General features: G+C 39.1%; 1 protein-coding gene across 1 annotated transcript in view; it reads left to right on the forward strand.

The window, feature by feature from the left end:
- The window catches only part of MELK (maternal embryonic leucine zipper kinase), an 81,448-nt gene that overhangs the window by 58,851 nt on the left and 2,144 nt on the right, over positions 1-20,453 (forward strand). The window contains exons 12-16 of the mRNA XM_036076146.2: positions 4,900-5,022; positions 7,247-7,478; positions 10,918-11,014; positions 12,028-12,196; positions 19,826-19,929. Coding sequence (XP_035932039.2) covers positions 4,900-5,022; positions 7,247-7,478; positions 10,918-11,014; positions 12,028-12,196; positions 19,826-19,929 — 725 coding nt within the window. The remainder of the gene's footprint in view (positions 1-4,899; positions 5,023-7,246; positions 7,479-10,917; positions 11,015-12,027; positions 12,197-19,825; positions 19,930-20,453) is intronic.

A 20,453-nucleotide genomic window follows, 5' to 3' on the forward strand; every position in this document is an offset into this window, starting at 1 on the left:
ATTTATTGTATATGTAGAGAGAGAGTGAGAGAGAGCGCATGGGGGGAGGGGCAGAGGGAGAGAATCCCTAAGCAGACTCCCCGATGAGCATGGAGCCCAACACAGGGATCCATCTCACAACCCTTAAGATCATGACCTGAGCTGAAACCAAGAGTCATACTCTAAATGGACTGAGCCACGCAGGCGCCCCAAACACCTATGGCTCTTGCCTTGTGCCTGCTGCATTCATGAGTGGATACACCACTGGTATCAAGGAGCCAGAGGCAAGACATTTTATGATTTAAATATTTTGGGGGGGGGGAATAAAATTTAAATAAATAAATAAAATATTTTTGGTGAGGAAAATGGGAAATTCTGAACTTGAACTCTAAAAATTTGAATGTAAACATAGCATTGAAATAATTCTCTCCTCCCCTGTTTTTCACAAAAGTAATTTCTGATTGTTGCAGAAAAATTTTAAGCCACAGATAAGCCAAAGGAAAATAGAACTTATCTATGAACCTACTGCTTATAAGTTTTTTTTTACTGTGTCTTTCCAGTCTTTTTTATAGTATGCTTATTTATATAATTTATGTATATTCAAGTACTTTTAAAAGATACTGTATTATTGGGTTGTAGATAAAAATTTTAAATATTGTTGGGACTAAGATTTCTGAAAGAGGATATATTCTACTTTATATGAGATGAAATATTTTATTTTTTAAAATATTTTATTTATTTATTAGAGAGAGAGAGAGCACAAGCGGGGGGAGCAACAAGCAGAGGGAGAGGGAGAAGCAGGCTTCCCTCAGAGCAGGGAGCCCAATGCGGGGCTCAATCCCAGAACCCCAGGATCATGACCTGAGCTGGAGGCAGACGCTTAACCGACTGAGCCACCCAGGTGCCCCAACATGAAATATTTTAATGAATATTTTGATACTCATTTATGTTGATTGTTTAGGTTTGTTTTGAGCTTATGTAACTCAAATTCCTTGTATGAGTTTGTTGTGACCATATAATTTTTTTCTATTTTTGTCTTCTTTGTCTCATTTTTCTTTGTCATGAGCATTTAGAATGGTAGAGAAGCTTTACATTTTTGGAAGCACCATGTCATTCCTAAGAGTTCACATTAGTCTCTGTCTTCTGTCTGATTCTTTGTTATCTAAAATTCTGCCTTCTGAATCCTTTGCTGGCTGGGTGTAGAACTTTGTAATACAATAAGCCTTCCCTTTGATTAATTTAGGTTGCTATTTAAGTTATTCTAGCACTAGGAAATTGTACTTTTATTATTCTCAGAGAGAGGTAGTTAGCTCTCTTTACAGAATCCAGTATAGCCCAAATGACTATGTAGGTGAAGTGATTTTATTTCTTTAGGTCTCAAACCTCTGTTAAAAAAAGCCATCTTGGGGCGCCTGGGTGGCTCAGTTGGTTAAGCAGCTGCCTTCAGTGTGGGTCATGATCCCAGGGTCCTAGGATCGAGCCCTGCATCGGGCTCCCTGCTTGGAGGGAAGCCTGCTTCTCCCTCTCCCACTCCCCCTGCTTGTGTTCTTTCTCTAGCTCCCTCTCTCTCTCTGTCAGTTAAATAAATAAATAGGGTGCCTGGGTGGCTCAGATGGTTAAGCGTCTGCCTTCGGCTCAGGTCATGATCTCAAGGTCCTGGGATCTAGTCCCGCATCAGGCTCCCTGCTCCTTGCGAGCCTGCTTCTCCCTCTGCCTCTCTCTCTCTCTCTCTCTCTCTCTCTCTCGCTCTGTCTCTCATGAATAAATAAATAAAATCTTAAAAAAAAAAAAAAATAAATAAATAAAATCTTAAAAAAAAAAAAAACCATCTTTTTCATGATCTTGTATTGAATCTCCCTCTGACCCCCCTGAATTCCTTTACTGCTTCATTTAGATCTCTTTGGCACTTGTCAGTCATGTGCTGCAAATATAGGGGATTTTATGTTCTTCCCAGACCCTGCCAGTCCCTTCTTCCCTCCCTAGTTGATCTCTTGATCAAACTAAGCACTAAAAGTGTCAGTAGCTGTTATGGAAAGGAATCTCGAAGTGAGATAATGTCATTCCTGAGTTGGTTTTCTAGCCTGTTCTTGGAGAGTTTTATTGGATTGGTGAACACCCCATACCCAGACAGATCTTTTACCCATGGACTTCATGAATTGTCCTGTCACTCATCCTGCCCACATTGCCAGACTCTTTAAACTGAAGTGAATACCTTTAGGTCCAGGAGGACACAAAATCATGAACTCTTTTTCTGATCAAGGTAGTTTCAGAAAGGAATTAGATAAGTCTGTATTTATAATAAACTTTAATCTTAAATTATATATAAATTATGCACATTAAATTATAATAAACTTTATTAATAAACTTTGGCTAAATTTTTCATTTATGATACCTTAGTTAACAGGCCTGAGACATTTTCCTAAGCCATTGAATTTTCTTACATCTGGATTGGCCTGATCTCAATTTATCTGCTTATAACATTTATGAAGTATTCAAATGGAAAAGATCTGGGAAGATACTTACTCTTCTCTCTCTCTCTCTTTTTCTTTTTTTAAGATTTTATTTATAAGAGAGAGTGAGAGTGAGAGAGAGAGAAAGCACAAGCAGGGTGAGGGGCAGAGGGAGAGAGAGAAGCAGACCCCCGCTGAGTGGGGAGCCCAGTGTGGGGCTCGATCCCAGGACCCTGGGATCATGACCTGAGCTGAAGGCAGATGCTTAACCCACTGAGCCACCCAGGCACCCCTTACTCTTCTTTTCAACTAATGAGCTTTGACCCTGATCATGTAATTATTTGGGTATTTATGTTATTTAATCAATTTTTATGATAGGTAGACATTTTAATGACAAAAAATGGAGCAGAAATAAAATTTGGGATTGTTTTCTGATTTTATGCAAATCATTGAAGCTTGAAACAAGGTTCCTTTGTACTCTTCTCCCCTTTGATAGAATCATCCCTTTTCTCCGGGGTGTTGTTTATGAGAAGGTAGGTAATCTCGAACTATTAATCAATAGATGGCGTTTTCAGTGAAACAATAATATAGTCTGATCCAAGAATCATAAAAGACTACATCATCGGGTGCCTGGGTTGCTCAGTCATTAAGCATCTGCCTTCGGCTCAGGTCATGATCCCAGGGCCCTGGGATCAAGCCCTGCATCGGGCTTCCTGCTCTGTGGGAAGCCTGCTTCTCCCTCTCCCACTCCCCCTGCTTGTGTTCCCTCTCTCGCTGTCTCTCTGTCAAATAAATAAATAAAATCTTAAAAAAACAAGACTACATCATCAACATATCATTAGCATTTTCAGGCCCATGCTTGCTCTATAACAGTTAAGTTGAGGCAAGACATACATAAAGATAGCACTACACTGGAATAATAGATGATTGGTGCCAACAAGGGGCTAGAGGTGTGCTTTAGTGGCTTTAGGAAGGGAGTGATCACCATAGGTGACCCAAACTGGATCTATAGTCAAGTCTAGAAAAAAATGGAAAAGAAGGAACACAGTATTCAGGGCAGGATAAATGAATTAGCAAAATCTCAGGCACCTAAATGTGCTTGATATATTCTGTTGGCAGTCATTCGACTTTGGTTAAGATGGAGAGGTCAAGTAGGGAAAAAGTGAGAGGAAGAGAAGGAGGAAGTGAGCTGGGGGTAGGCGAGATCTAGATTGTAGAGAACCTTGAAATGTCGTGTCAGAAGGGTTAGACTTTATGCTATAGATATGGGAGCCATTGATTTTTGAACAAGATAGGATAAGTCACTTGCATGACTGTAATTTCGGAAAATTTATCCAGATTTGTTCAGTTAGGGATGTGTGTGCTGTTACTCCCTTCTGCAGTGCCCATGACAGCCATCATTCATACAACACTGTTCTTTCCCTCACTGAACCTAGATTTAGCTTTAGTATGTTTCTCCACCTAGCACTGCATGTAGGTAGTTCTGGTTCATGATAACTGGAGAACTCTGTCATTTCTGGCTGAGAGGGTGGAAACATTGGTGGCACAGACCATACCATCTGTTTGAATAGTTCAGGTCTGAGAAGATGTGTTCATGAATTAGAGCAACGGCAGTGGGACTGGAAAGTAAATGATGAGAGATGAAGAATTCAAGTAAAATTGTATGTACAGCTAAACTCGATGTTGAGGGGAAGGGAAGGAAGGAGAAATAAAAAAATCCGATTATACTCCATAGACTTAGGATTTAGGGTGTGTCGAGTATACCCTTAGTTTGTAGAGGGGGAAGAATGAGGGAAGATAACCAACTCTAGTGGTATTGTTAGCACAGGACCCCAAAGATCCTGTCCCCAGGAGATGTTTCATAAAGCTAGTTTATTCTTAGGAGAAATTGTTGCATACTCTGTATGTACTTACAACGAAGAAACCTATATTTCAAAGTCATTTCCCTTCTGTTTTCTACTTTGTCAGAGCTTTTTTTTTTTTTAAAGATTTTTTTTATTTGAAGGTGGGAGGGGCAGAGGAAAAGGGAGAGAGAGAATCCCAAAGCAGACTCCCGCTGAGCGAGGAGCCCAATGCAGGTCTTGATCCCAGGATCCTGAGATCAGGACCTGAGCTGAAATCAAGAGCCAGACGCTTAACCGACTGAGCCACCCAGGCACCCCATCAGAGCTTTTTATTTGTTATTTGTCTGGTGTTACAGTGATTATCTGATAATAATAAGCTAAATAGTATGGCATATAATGTAAAAATGTTCCAAGACATGTTATTTGAGAGTCAAGAGATTCTCCTATGTAGTAATTTGTATTAGCATTTTTTTGACTTCCTATTTTCTGTCCTGGATGATGAGCTCCTTCAATATACTATCTCTGCTTTGTTTCTGCTTTCAGGGCCTTGCCCTGTGCCTCAAACATACTCTTTTAAAAATTGAATCATGATGGTGTTGTCTCTAAGTTTTTCTATTTTTCAATAGTCACAGAATCTGAGTCTAGAAGATATGACGACAAGTGATGAAAACTATGTGGCTGGGTTGATAGACTATGACTGGTGTGGAGACAGTTCATCAACAGTTGTGGCCACTCCTCAAACACCACAGGTTGGTTATTTGTATTACTGTTTTGTTTTTTTTTAAAGATTTTATTTTTATTTATTTGACAGAGAGAGACACAGCGAGAGAGGGAACACAAGCAGAGGGAGTGGGAGAGGGAGAAGCAGGCTTCCCACTGAGCAGGGAGCCCGATGCGGGGCTCGATCCCGGGACCCTGGGATCATGACCTGAGCCGAAGGCAGATGCTTAATGACTGAGCCACTCAGACGCCCCTATTTGTATTACTATTTAAAGCAGTGTATGTTGTCTTAGTTATAAAAACATCTAGACTCTAATGTGAGTATGTGTAGTAGCTCCATGTAATATGCAGTCTTGTGTATGTGCTTGCAAATCTAATGAATTCCTAATTCCATTGAAAACATTAATGAGAGATTGTTGGAATATGAATGAAAGAGAAGCCAGTTATTTCCAAGTTGAAGAAAGCCAAGATTCCATTTTGGAGCACTTTACTGCTCCTCGTTTCGCTTTTCTTGTCCTTTTTTTCTTCCCCTCTTCCCCTTCCCTCCCTTCCCCTCCCCTCTCCCATTCCAAAAATGAGGTATAGCTTACATGTAGTTAATTATTCACCATTTTAGTGTACAATTCTGTGTGTTTTGACAAATACATACAGTCATGTAACCACCATCAAAATCAAGAACAGTTCTGTTGCCCCTCCCAAATTCCCTCATGCTTCTTTGCAGGCAACTCCATATTCCCCCCAACTCAGAGAAACAACTGATCTGTCTTCTTCTCCTTTTGATAATCTTTTGTTCTTTACATAAGCCCAGTTTACTATTTTTTTAACACATTGCTGGGCTTAGTTTGCTAAAATTTGTTTAGAATTTTTGGTTCTATGTTCTTAGATGAAATTGGCCTATAACTTTTTTTCTTCTGAAAATTTTAATTTTATTATTACAGAAGTAATACATGGATACATTCATCCTGCAAAACATTCAAACAATATAGAACAATGTAGAATAATGAGTGAAAGGCTTTCTTCTCCTTTTCTTGCATTCCATCCCATTTTGTATTAATCTTACCTGATTTTGGTATTGTGATTATATTAGTCTTCTAAAATGAATTGGGATGTGTTCCTTTTTTATTCCCTGGAATGGTTTTTTAAGAGCTAGGGATTATATTTTCCTTGAATGCAGGTAGGACCATGCAGGTAGTATGAATTTTGTTACCAAACCTATATGAAATTATAAATTATTAAAGGAGACTTTTGCTTCTCTAGAGCCAAGGCCAGGACAGACACATTTTTGTGCCAAACTCCTTTCCAAGGCAGATTTATATTTAATTCACCCTTTCATTTTTAGTTAAAGCCCCTTCTGGCTTTTCTTGAGAGCTTTGGTTCTAGGTCTAGGGCTTCCATGGCTGTTGAAACCCACGCTGTCAGTTTTCCGAGATAGTAGGTAGATGCCCTTAGAGCAGTGGACAGTTTCAGTAGGTAGATGCCCTTAGAGCAGTGGACAGTTTCAGTCTTCATTACATCTCTGGATTCATGCTCCTCTTTTTAGTTTGGACTCTGAGGATTTTCCTTACTTTTGTGGCAAGCTCAACCATAAATTCAAAAGGATTAATAAATATTTTGTATCCAACATTTCTTTCTTTTTTTTTTTTTTTAAAGATTTTATTTATTTATTTGACAGAGAGACAGTGAGAGAGGGAACACAAGCAGGGGGAGTGGGAGAGGGAGAAGCAGGCTTCCCGTCAAGCAGGGAGCCCGATGCGGGGCTCGATCCCGGGACCCTGGGATCATGACCTGAGCCGAAGGCAGACGGTTAACGACTGAGCCACCCAGGCGCCCCAGTATCCAACATTTCTTTTAGAGTATTTTAACATGGTTTTTCTGCTCTAATCATTGACTAAGCTTTTATTTTTTGGTACATCTTGAGACAAACCATGGCAATCTAGGCATGGGAAACAATTCTTAGGATTTATTTGTGGCCATTCTCAGTATTGCCTGAGATCTGGGTATGTTTAACATTTAACCTGAAACATGTTGAAATGATCTGTCAATAGAACAGCCTAAAGTGATCTACATGTACTACAGAGAACTGAATATTCCATTTTCAAATTTCCTGATATTGCCAATAATATCCTTTTGAGAGTATTTCATTTTAATAAAAATGGTGCAAGGTAATTTGCAAATGATTAAAGCATATTGTAGAGAAATTGACTTTTCTTCTTCGTCAGTGTGCTTTATCCAGGAACTTTTTTTTTTTTCCAGTTTGCCAAGCATTGGACAGAATCAAATGGTCTGGAATCTAAATCATTAACTCCAGTATTATGCAGAGCATCTGCCAATAAATTAAAGAACAAAGAGAATGTATATACGCCTAAGTCTGCTGTAAAGGATGATGACTGCTTTGTATTTCCTGAGCCAAAGACTCCAGTTAATAAGAACCAGTATAAGAGAGAAATACTCTGTACACCAAATCATTACACTACACCCTCAAAAGGTATTTGCTATGTGGACTAATCATTGGTAAAATACTTTAAATTCCATTCTTCTTACCATCTAAATAAACATAACAGGTCAGAAATGACTAGCATTGCCCTCAGAAATTTCTGCTTTTTTATCGTGTGTTATTTGCATTGGTTGAAATGAAAGCATATTAGTCAATTTCCAATTTTTCTTAAGTGATATTTTTTCTCTTTTTCACATATATAGAGTTGAATTATAGCATCATAGAATATCAATGCCAAAAGGCAAATTAGAGCTCATTTCATCCACCTGCCTTTTTCACAGCCGAAGAACCTGAGACTCAGACAAGTGATTTGCCCAAGGTCATATATCCAGGTTTAGACTTTGCTTTCTCCTTTCCCCCCACTTATCATGGCTAAAGCTAAAGTCTCTGCTGAGCCCTTCTTACTCATGTAGATATCCAGTTCTGGTATCTGATCCTGCTCTTGTCCATATCCCAACAGACAGGCGAGACCTGTGATGTCCTTCTAGATATCTAGATCTATGTCTGGATATTACAACTTTCTCATTGCCCTTGGTTTCCTCGTCAGCTCAGTCAGCACCAATTATGTAAGCTGTTTCCTTTATGACACCTCAGTGTTTTCTTGCTGGCCTCATTTGAGCACATTCTATTTTGTTAACGTGCCTCTTAAAACACAGTGCTTAGGACTGAACCCAGTTTTCTAGTACTGGGTCTCATCCGGATAAGACAACAAGTGTTGTGAGAGTAGAAGTTCTGTCTGCCATGCTCATTGCAACATTGTATAGTATGTAGTAGGGGCCATGTTTATTGTCTGGTATATAGTAGGTGCCCAATGCATTGTGTATGGTAGGGTCATATCTGTTGAATGAAGGAATGAATAAATTAGAGCCTGAGGGGTTTTATTTACCATGATATAGTCTATGTCACTTTTTAAAATGACCCCTAAACATTTTTGGCCTTTTTTCCAGCAATTGTGATATATATATTTTTTTTTTTTTTTTTGAGAGAGAGAGAGCGTGAGCCCACGTGTGAGTGGGGAGAGGCATAGAGAGGAGAGAGAATCTCAAACAGGCTCCATGCTTAGCCTGAGATCATGACCTGGGCTGAAATCAAGAGTCAGAGGCTTAACTTTCTGAGCCACCTAGGAGCCCGACCTACTCTTGTTTTATGTTAAGAGCCTCATGAACTGAAATTCTGAAACATTGCCATGTGAACTGCTGCTAAATCACATCCTGCCATTGTGCTTCCAGTTTACTAGTGGGCCTGATAGCCAGTTCCAGAGCTCTATTTCTTATACAGATAGTATGAAAAACTTTGTCAGAATATTTACTGGAAGTTCTATTATTATGTTAATGGCATTCTCTCGTTCATCAACTCAAACAATACTTTCCCCAGAATTGTGAGGCTAGTTTGGTATGATAAGCATTTGTGGCTGCCTGGGGTTGTTATGAGGTAAGATTAAGTCTGGATAGAGTGGCACCTTAGTAGTAGCTGCTATTGCAGTTTTTCTTAATGGGGTTGTTTCTTCTGTTATTTGTTAATATAGCTACAACATCCTATGTGAGTCAGGGAGTTGGGTAGGGAGGTAAGTGGACTTTGGCTCATTGAGGGCTTTTTTTTTTTTTTAAGACTTTGATGCTTATATCCCTTCTGTTACTGCGTGTGTGTTTTAACTTGAAAATTTTTTTAAGGATTTATTCATTTATTTTTTAGAGAGTGTGAGTGTGCACGTGTGTGTGTGTGTGTGTGCACACGCGCGTGTTGGGGGAAGGGGCAGAGGGAGAGAGAATCCTCAATAGACTCCTTGCCGAGCACTGAGCCTGACATGGGGCTCAATCCCAGGACCCCGAGATCATGACCTGAGCTGAAATCAAGCCGCCTGCCCAACTGACTGAGCCACCCAGGTGCCCCTGTGTTTTTTAACTTTTTATGTAATTCTGAAGGTTTTGACATATGGATAGTTTGGAATTTATAGTGTTAAAGTGTCATCAGTTTGCGTATCTTGTCCCTGTGAGAAAGATTGTATCAGTCAAAAGGAATTATTGGCTATTTTTCTTTATTTCATTTTTAAAGATTTTATTTATTTGAGAGAGTGAGTGAGAGCATGAGCAGGGGGAGGGACAGAGGGAGAAGCAGACTTCCCGCTGAGCAGGGAGGGGGGGTGTGGGGCTTGATCCCAGGACCCTGGGATCCTGACCATAGCCCAAGGCAAACACTTAACAGACTGAGCCACCTAGGCGCCCCTGGTTATTTTTCTTTAAACATAAGAGCCACCTATGGAAGCTAGTGGCTGAAGCCTTAATTGATAGCTTCCATTAGTGCTTTGCATTTGACTTTGACTCTGAGTCATTTTTGATATTAGCAGTAATCACTTTACTGAATCTTGTACAATCCAGTTAGTGACAATTTGTCAAAGAGTAACTGTGTGTAGTAGTAGATACTCTTTGTGTACAAAGATGAAAACTATTTTCAGAGATACCCATGAGTGATCTTATTTTCTTATTCTTATAGAACCAATGAAAACAGTGCTGAATAGTCGTAAACAAAACAACACCTCTAATGTCTTTTTAAAAACTTGATATCTTATACTTATTATAAAGTGTTATTACTTCTAAAGGGCATGTAACTTTTAGATCATGAACAAAAAGTTAACTAATCAGTGGTAGCCAGATTTGTTATTGCGAATTTGTCTGGACTGGATAGAAACACCCTAGTAGAATCAAACACAAAATTCTAGAATAGGGAATATAAAAATAACCAAAGCTCACAGCTGTTTAATAACTTTTGTCAAGACTTCACAGGGACTGTTCTCTTTGCCTAACAGGAGTTGACTAGGACTAGGAATTGAATTAACACCTCTCAATACTGTTTCACTTAAAAGCATAAATTGGATCCTTGTATAAATACAGATCGACTTATTTATAGAAAGGAGAATCAGTAGTCATAAAATCTGTATTTATATGATCTATTTAAATTTGTCATATAATATTTTTTTTTTTTTTTTTAAAGATTTTATTTATTTATTTTGAGAGAGAGAGAATGAGAGACAGAGAGCATGAGAGGGAGGAGGGTCAGAGGGAGAAGCAGACTCCCCGCTGAGCAGGGAGCCCGATGCGGGACTCGATCCCGGAACTCCAGGATCACGACCTGAGCCGAAGGCAGTTGCTTAACCAACTGAGCCACCCAGGCGCCCCTGTCATATAATATTAAGCATGGCCTCAGTTTTGCAGTGAAGGAAAAAGAAGAGCTACACATGCAAAGCAAAATGATTTTATTTTTATTATAAACCACATGGAAACATTTCTTTAAATAATTAGAGCCTTAACAGCACTGGCCAAGTGATTACAGTATTTCTGAGTCAATGAATAAGTGATGTATGCGTTATTGATAGAAGTTTTGAAACTGTAATATGTCACCTGCATGTGGTTTGTGTTTCTTGTTTTTCTAATAGCCAGAAACCAATGCCTGAAAGAAACCCCAATTAAAATGCCAACAAATTCAGCAGGAACAGAGAAGTTCATGATAGGTGTCATTAGCCCTGAGAGGCGGTAAGTGTTCTGTTTTTTAGATTCTTTGATCTTCAGTATATGTAACCAGATTTCCTTTTTTCATGTATGATAAACCCCATTAAGGTATAAAACCATTGTATAAATTATGTTGGAGACTGTAGGAATGTCTAGCTGAATGACGATGGTCTGTGTCCATTCCTGGAGCCGTTGCTGCTGCCTTCCTCATGGGGTAGAATTCTGAAACTCCTCAGGAGTGGGACTGGCACCTTACCATATGGCAGGCTGGGAAGACAGTGGCCCTGGCCCCAGCCACATAGTACCCTTTCTGAGGCCCATCTCTTCCTATGCTTCTGCCAGTAGAATATAGATATCCACTAACAGATAGCAGTTACTCAAATAGTAAAGATACCAATGGGTGCTTCAGAGAAAACTCATTCCTCTTGTATGGACAGTTGTGCAGCATTGGTGACCCTTCCTTGTCTTTTATAGCTATTTTTTTTAAAGCAGTATCCATTTTGAGGACAGCTGGGGAAATTAGACCATGAACTAGATATTAGACAGTACTATGGCATTATTATTAATTTTCTTGGTGTCATGTTGGTATTTTGGTTATGTAGAAAAGGTCCTTATTCATTGGTTATGTATGCTGAAGTGTTTCAGAGTGTAGTCTCATGATATCTTCAGTCAGGTTACTTTCAGATGGTTCAGCAAAGATGCACATATATTTAATGTATTTACTTATCTATATACGTAGAGAAAGCAAATGTGGCAAAATATTAACAACTATTGAATCTAAGAGGATATATGGTTGTTCGCTGTACTATTCACTCAACTTTTCTGTATATTGACTTTAAAAAAAAAGCTAGGGGAAAAATAATTTTGCCAAGTGGCAGTTGGCTGAGGGGAGGAGTGATGACTACGTTCCAGTGGGAGATGGCTTTTGTACTCCCTGGGGAGTGAGGTGGTCCGGCCTTGGCATGCTCAAGTGGCCTTTGAGGGCCCCAACTGGCAGGAGGCCCAGCTTTACTCGTGGATTTTTTTTTTTTTTTAAGATGTCGCTCAGTGGAACTGGATCTCAACCAAGCACATGTAGAGGATACTCCAAAGAGAAAAGGAACCAAAGTGTTTGGGAGCCTTGAAAGGGGATTGGATAAGGTTATCACTGTGCTTACCAGGAGCAAAAGGAAGGGCTCTGCCAAAGATGGGCCAAGAAGACTAAAGGTAAGTGGACTGGAATTCTTTAATATGGATTTCTGAGGCTGACTGCTAACTGGACTTTTTTTTTTTTCTAAGAGAAGTACTGAATGAATGAATTGATTATTTTTTATTTTATGCATTTTGATGCAGTGGGCTTTGAGAGTGCAGAGGTAAATTATATATACTTGCTCCTTTCAAGGAGCAAATAACTATAATTAAAATACTCAGAGCGATTAATCACAGAGGCAACATGGAGGTGGGGAAGCATGGGTATAGATGGGGAACTGAGAGCTGCCTTGAGGATGGGGACTTGAGCTTAATTGTCATATCTCTGATTATAGGAGAGTCCCTGACACATGGATACCTTTGTAGGCCCTCAAAAAATATTTCAATGCATGGGAAGTGAATTTGAACTTTGAATGTGGTATATGTGAAGAAAATAGTGAGCAGCAGACTGGGAAGCTAGGCCAAGAGGTCCTCACAGGCCTAAGAGATTTGGACCTTATTTGATAGTCCTGTTACGCTTTAAAAGGCTTATTGTGTCAGTGATGTGGACAATATGGTAAATATTGGTAAAGGAAAGGAAAAAGAAGTTATTAGTGGATATAAAATACTTCTTACTCTCTCGGATTCTCTCAGCATTCCTTCAGACATCTAATGAATGACATGTTTGTTTGGGGGAAGTAAGAGGTAAAGGTATGAATAAGACACAGCCCATGTCATTGAGGATCTTGTAGAGTGGCAGTGAAGACAGGCAGGGATGTTGCTCTGTGCTGTGAGAAAAACATGTCCCAAGAGGTGTGGGGCACGAAGGAGGGCAGAGAAGATGGCAGTGTTCCCTGTGGTTTGGGGAGTGGGTCTGTGTTTAGTTTTTGCACTGAGAATCTCACTGAGAGCAAATCTAGGCAGGTTTAGGGAAGGAAAATGATGAGCTGTTGGGCAGAAGTGTGTTTCAGGGGAGAATGTTCGTTTATGTCCTGGTTAAAGTGGAAGAAGATAGGACTTCTCCATTAATATTTGTTGCCTTGTTGAACTTGTATAATGCACTGAGAAGTTTTGCACTGTCCTTTTGTTCTAAGATTTCTCTAGATGGAGACAGTTATGAAATATTTCAAACCCTGACATTGGGATTAAGAAAACCATAGTGTCATTTCTCTGAAAAACATTAGATAAAATTACGGAAACCTGTCCAATCATATACATTACTGAGAGGCTAAGCAGTATCAAATACTGCTGGATAATATGCCAAAAGTGTTCACCTGTGTAAATTGTTATGGAACCCTAATGCATTTTCCAGTAGGAACTGCTGTGTTAGTTGGCTTTCCATGTATTCCCTAATACTTCCAGGATATAGGTTGGAAATGAAAAGACCTGGGTTCTAGCCTCAGCTTCGTACTGTGTAGCTTGGATAAGTCATTTTATCCTTGACTGCCTCAATTTCCTTATTTGTAAAAACTGGAGATAATTTCTACCCTGGCAACTTCACAGAGCTGGGATATGTAAACAAAGCTGTCTCTGTGAGATGAACATGAAATGCTCTATTATAAAAAGTGCTCCAATGTTGAGTAGCATTGTTTCTATCCATGTTGAGCATTTTAACCCCAATGGAGCAGAACCACAGTCCTAATTAGCACACACCTAACATTGGAAACTTGACTAACTTTGGATCTTTGACTATAATGCTTTAAGTTTTTGCAGAACTGCAGAGCTTGCTTTAGGAAATTAGTTTCATTTTTTTCTTCCTACCTCTTGTATTAAAAAATTATAAACTTACAGAAAATTTAAAAGGATGGTACATGGTACAAAGAACACTTTAGGTTGTTAAGAGAGCAAATCATATGTAGTTAAGCCCTCTTTGTAGGAAGCAATCTGTAAAAATCTGAAATTTAAATAGATTAGGATTAATTTTTTATTTTACAAAAGGAATCACTAAAATTGTGATTTAGAAGTGTTCTGCTTATTATCTTGACAAAGCCAATTTAGTTTGGTGAAATAGCCCTGGATGGGAATCCAGCAGACAGAGGGTCCTATAACTTGAAGCTGGGTTCCTAAACTCCAGTCATGTAACTCACCTTCATTTCGGCATATCATCTACACTGTTATTTATCTGGCATTTTCTTTATATTGACTCTTTAAAAAAAGACAAAAAAACAGATTTGGTGTGCCTGGGTGGCTCAGTTGGTTAAGCCTTCGGCTCGGGTCATGATCCCAGGGTCCTGGGATTGAGCCCCGCATCGGACTCCCTGCTCCGCCGGGAGCCTGCCTCTCCCTCTCCCACTCCGCCTGCTTGTGTTCCGTCTCTCACTGTGTCTCTCTCTGTCAAATAAATAAATAAATAAATAAATAAATAAATAAATAAATACATACATACATACATACATACATACATAAATCTATCTATCTATCTATCTATCTATCTATCTATCTATCTTAAAAAAAAGCAGAGGGAGAGGGAGAGGCAGGCTCCCCGTGGAGCAGGGAACCCGATGCGGGGCTCGATCCCAAGACCCTGGGATCATGACCCGAGCTGAAGGCAGACGCTTAATGACTGAGCCACCCAGGCGCCCCAAGATCGCTAACTTTTTAAAAACTTGAGTTTATTTTGGGCGCCTGGGTGGCTCAGTTGGTTAAGCGACTGCCTTCGGCTCAGGTCATGATCCTGGAGTCCCGGGATCAAGTCCCGCATCGGGCTCCCTGCTCAGCAGGGAGTCTGCTTCTCCCTCTGACCCTCCCTCCTCTCATGTGCTCTCTCTCTCTCTCTCAAATAAATAAATAAAATCTTAAAAAAAAAAAAAAAAGAGACATTTCTCAATTATCATTAAAATTTAAAAAAAAAATAAAAAACTTGAGTTTATTTTTATTTTTTTTAATTTTATTTTTTTAAAGTTTTTATTTTTATTTTTGACAGAGAGTGTGTACAAGTAGGGGGAGTGGCAGCAGAGGGAGAGGGAGAAGCAGGCTTCCCACTGAGCAGGGAGCCCGACGCGGGGCTCGATCCCAGGACCCTGGGATTACGACCTGAGCCGAAGGCAGACGCTTAACCATCTGAGCCACCCAGGGGCCCCGAGTTTATTTTTATTTTTTTATTATTTATTTAAAGATTTATTTATTGTGGAGAGAGAACATGTGTGTGCGAGTTGAGGGGGGCACAGAGAGAAAGGAGAGAGAATTTTCAAGCAGACGCCCTGCTGAGTGGGGAGTCAGACGCAGGGCTCGATCTCACAACCTTGAGATCATGACCTGAGCTGAAATCAAGAGTCGGATGCTCAACCGACTGAGTCACCCAGGCGCCCCTTGAATTTATTTTTAAAGAAACTGTATATTATTAGTTTTTGCTAATTAGGTTTTTCCAAATCAGATTGGAACAAATACATAAATACTAAAATAAAAATACAGTTGACCCTTTGATCAACATGGGTTTGAACTGTGTGGGTCACTTATATGTATATTTTTTTCAACAAATATATAGGAAAATTTGGGGGGATTTGTGACAATTTGGAAAAATCAAAAACCACATAGCCTAGAAATATCAAAAAAATTAAGAGAAAGGTATGTCATGAATGCATAAGATATATGTAGATATTAGTCTATCTTATCATTTACTGCCATAAGATATAAACAAATATATTATAAAAAGTTAAAATTTATCAAAACTTATGGACACAAACATACTGTACATGGCACCATTCACAGTTGAGAGAAATGTGAACAAACTTAAAGGTGCAGTATTAAATCATAATTGCATTAAAATCACCTGTAATACATGTTGTACTACTATAATAATTTCATAGCTACCTTCTGTTGCTCTTGCAGTGAGCTTGTGTTTTGAGTATCTGCTTAAAATGCTGTGTGATATGGGGCACCTGGGTGGCTCGGTGGGTTAAATGTCCATCTCTTGATTTCGGCTTAGGTTGTGATCTTAGGGTCCTGGGATTGACCCCTGCGTTGGGCTCCCTGCTCAGGATGGAGTCTGATTGTCCCTCTCCCTCTGCCCCTCCCCCTGCCGGTGCTCTCTGTCTCACATAAATAAAAAAAATCTTTAAAAAAATGAAGTTAAATAAAATTCCATGAAAAACACTGTGTGATGCTAATCATTTCCATGTGAGCAGTTCGTCTCTTCAGTAAATTGCGTATCACAGTAAAAGATGATCTCTGGTGGTTCTTGCATATTTTTTCATCATTTTAGTGTAATGCCATAAACCTTGAATAACGCTAGGGGACCCATATGAAATGCTGCTAGTGATGCTGGAAGTGCCCCCAAGAAGCACAGAAAAGTCATGACATTACAAGGAAAAGTTGAATTGCCTGATATATACCATAGATTGAGGTCTGCAGCTACGGTCGCCCACCATTTCAAGATAAATAAATCCAGTAAAAGGACTATTGTGTAAAAAAAAAAGGGAAATTCGTGAAGCCCTTGCTGCAGTTATGCCAACAGGCACAAAAATCTTGCACTTTTTGCAAAATGCTTTTTTTTTTTTTAATCGCATATTGAAAATGCAGCTTTTATGTGGGTGCAGGATTGAAAGGCAGATAGAAAGGCAAACCTATAAACTTTAATATGATTTGAGAAAAGATGAAGTCTTTATGACAACCTAAAGCAAAACGAAGGTGAAGTATCTGAAGTTGGAGAATTTAATGCCAGCAAAGGATGGTTTGATAATTTTAGAAAGAGGTTTGGTTTAAAAAAATGTCAAGATCACAGGAGAAGCAACTTCTGCCCACCAAGAGGCAGTAGATACTGGTTCCCAGATGCCATTAAGAAAGTCATTGAGGAAAAAGGATATCTTCCTGAACAGGTTTTTAATGCAGACAAAAATACCCTATTCTGGGGAGAAAAAAATGCCACGAAAGACATTTATTAGTAAGGAAGAAAAACGAGCACCAGAATTTAAGTCAGGGAGGGATAGGCTAGCTCTATTGTTTCATGCAATGCAGTCAGGATTATGATCAGGACTGCCCTTGTTTATATAGCTGCTAACTCCCAAGTCTTGAAGGGAAAAGATGCCCACCAAGTTGCCAGTACAAGAAGGTCTGGACGAGAATCCCTTTTCTGGATTGATTCCATCAGTGCTTTGTCCCTGAAGTCAAGAAGTACCTTGCCAGGAAAGGAGTACCTTATAAAGTTCTTTTGATATTGGACAATGCTGCTGAGTCACCCAGAACCCCATGAGTTCAACACTGAAGGTGTCCAAGTAGTCTGCTTGTCCCCAAACACAATGTCTCTAATTCAGCCTCAAGAAAAGGGGGTCATAAGGACCTTTAAGGCTCATTACACCCAGTACTCTCTGGAAAGGATTGTCAGTGTTATGGAAGAGAACGTCATGAAAGTCTGGAAGGATTTCATCATTGAAGATGCCATTGTTGTAACAGAAAAAGTCATGAAAGCCATGAAGCCCGAAACAATAAATTTCTGCTGAAAAAAACGGTCCACATGTTGTGCATGACTTCACAGGATTTACGACAGAGCCAGGCAAGGAGATCATGAAAGAGTTTGTGGATATGGCAAAAAAAGATATGTGTGGGGAGGGTTTCAAGATATGGGCCTTGGAGAAATTAAAGAGCTGATAGACACTACACCAGAAGAATGAGCGGAAGATGAGTTGATGGAGGTAAGTGCTTCTGAACCAGTGGCAGATAATGAGGAAGAAGATGTAGAAGAAGCAGCGCCAGAAAACACATTGACATTAGGCAATCTGGCCGAAGGGTTTCCATTATTCAAGACTACTTTGGATTTCTTCTATGACCTGGACCCTTTTATGATATGAACACTGAAACTAAAGCGAATAGTGGAAGGAGGATTGGCACCGTACAGAAACATTTTTAGCGAAATGAAAAAGCATAAAGTCAGACAGAAATTACGATGTATTTCCAAAAGTTCCACCAAGTGTGTCTGCCTCTCCTTCTACCTCTCCTCCTGCCTCTCCTTCTAACTCTTCTACCTCTGCCACCCCTGAGACAGCAAGACCAACCCTTCTTCCTCCTCCTCCTCCTCCTCAGCCTACTCAACATGAAGATGAGGATGAAGGCCTTTATGATGATCCATTTTCACTTAACGAACAGTAAACAATCATCATGCCGTACAGTTAATAAACTTACATATTGTGTATGTGTGTGTCTTTGTGTGAACATCTAATAGCTGTATAAGGATCATGAGACATTTTTTGTCATCATCATTACCTAAGTATTCATCATGTAGAACATTGTGTGCAGGACTCACAGAAGTGGATTGTCTATCTTTACTTAGACATAAGGTGAGTGATACTTAATATAAAATTAATAATGTATTTGTTTTCTTACTGTTGTATAACTTTGCTTTCAAAGAATTATGTTACTGTTCAGTATGCTTCTGTTATTGGAGAAACTGCTTATCAGCCTATCATCACCAGCAGGTAGTTTAAAAAAATATCTAACAAGTTTCTAATACTGTATTATGAATATGACTTTATTACTGTATCCCATAAAATTTGTAAGACCATTTATTCATTAGTGTATAGGCTAAGCTACTGTGAAGCAATCATATTGATTACACTAGGCTACCATGAAGCAATCCTATTGCTGCTGCTTTGTTATCAATGCATGAATCACTATACCTGTAAATGAATACAACTTTGTTTTTCACATCTTTTCATTTTTGATATCTAGTGTTAGTAATACATATAATATCTATAGTGTTTTGTGTCATATAAGACTATTGGTGTAGGTACTAACAGATGATAGAAGATTCATCTTGTAAACATACAATGTAAACTTACAATATTGATAAATGTAGTACAGTACTGTAAATATATTTTCTTTTCCTTATTATTTTCTTAATAACATTTTCTTTTCTCTAGCTTACTTTATTGTAAGGGTATAGTATATAATGCATATAGGGGCGCCTGGGTGGCTCAGTCGGTTAAGTGTCCAACTCTTGATTTTGACTCAGGTCATGAACCTCAGGGGTCGTGAGATTTAGTCCCACGTCAGGCTAAGCCTGCCTGGGATTCTCTCCTCGCTCTCCCTCTGCCCCTTCTCGCCCCCAAGCCCGTGTTCACACACTCTTATCTCTCTCTAAAAAACAAAACCAAACAAAATAACAAAAAAATACATATACAGAATATGTGTTAATTGACTGTTATGATATCTGTAAGGTTTTCGGTCAGCAGTAGGCTATTAAGTTTTGGGGGAGTCCAAAGTTATATGTGGAGTTTTGACATTGTAGGGGGTCAGTGCCCCTAACCCTTGTGTTGTTCAAGGGTCAACTATATGTACAAACCACATTTCCTAGGGCATTTGTTTCATTTCCCACAGTTTACATTTTAGGACTATTACTATCTCTAGCATAGCATGGGAAGGGAGAAACGAGCAAAGCTCATACAGATATAATAATTAATATTTATGTATTTCTTTAAAAAGATTGGTAGGAGAGGAGGATGGAAGGTTAAAAAGGATGATATGGATGGAGTTACTAGTGAATATTATTTCTCCAAGCTCTTCAGTGCCATCTTATTTCAGCTTACCAAGAGTTGTTGGAAATTGTTTCTGTATTTTTCTGGAAATGTTTCCCTTTGAACTGGTACTATAATGAGTTTGGGAATCTCTCAATTAGGTAGAATGGTCTTTGTGTTGATGTAAAGATTTACTTCTTACCCCTTCTTTTTCTTTTTTAAGCTTCACTATAATGTGACTACAACCAGATTAGTGAATCCAGATCAACTCTTGAATGAAATAATGTCTATTCTTCCAAAGAAGCACGTTGACTTTGTACAAAAGGGGTAAGAAGCACGCTTAGAGGCTGTTGCATTTATTGCTTGATGTCTTTTGAACTTTGAGAAGACATGTATTGATTCTTCACTTCTCTTTTTAAAAAATATTTCTCCCACCTCATTTTCATCAAAAAAGCTTTTATGCTAGTGTCATTGTTCATAATTTAGTCTTGTTGGTGTTATATGAGCTAGCGCCATATTGTCACCACTTTCAAAGTTAGACTTTTCAAAATAGGAAAAATCCGAACTTCTTCCAGTTTTCTTTTCAGTCCTCTATTTTCCTCCGATATTTTCAATAATATTTATAAACTGCAATCTAAATTTATGAGATACCTCAAACCAACTAGGGATTTATGTAGAACCCTTTCCTTTATGACTTGCTATTGGATAGGACTGGGTTTTCAGCACTTTATCAAATTATTTCACCTGAACTCTCTCCCACTGTTGAGTGAGCTGCCAGCAAAGCCTCCGTGGCTGTGATCTCATGGTCTGAATGGCCAGACCTCTTCTCGTTACCTAAGATGTTCATATTT

The sequence above is a fragment of the Halichoerus grypus genome, chromosome 14 (assembly GCF_964656455.1).
Source record: "Halichoerus grypus chromosome 14, mHalGry1.hap1.1, whole genome shotgun sequence".
Taxonomy (NCBI): domain Eukaryota; kingdom Metazoa; phylum Chordata; class Mammalia; order Carnivora; family Phocidae; genus Halichoerus; species Halichoerus grypus.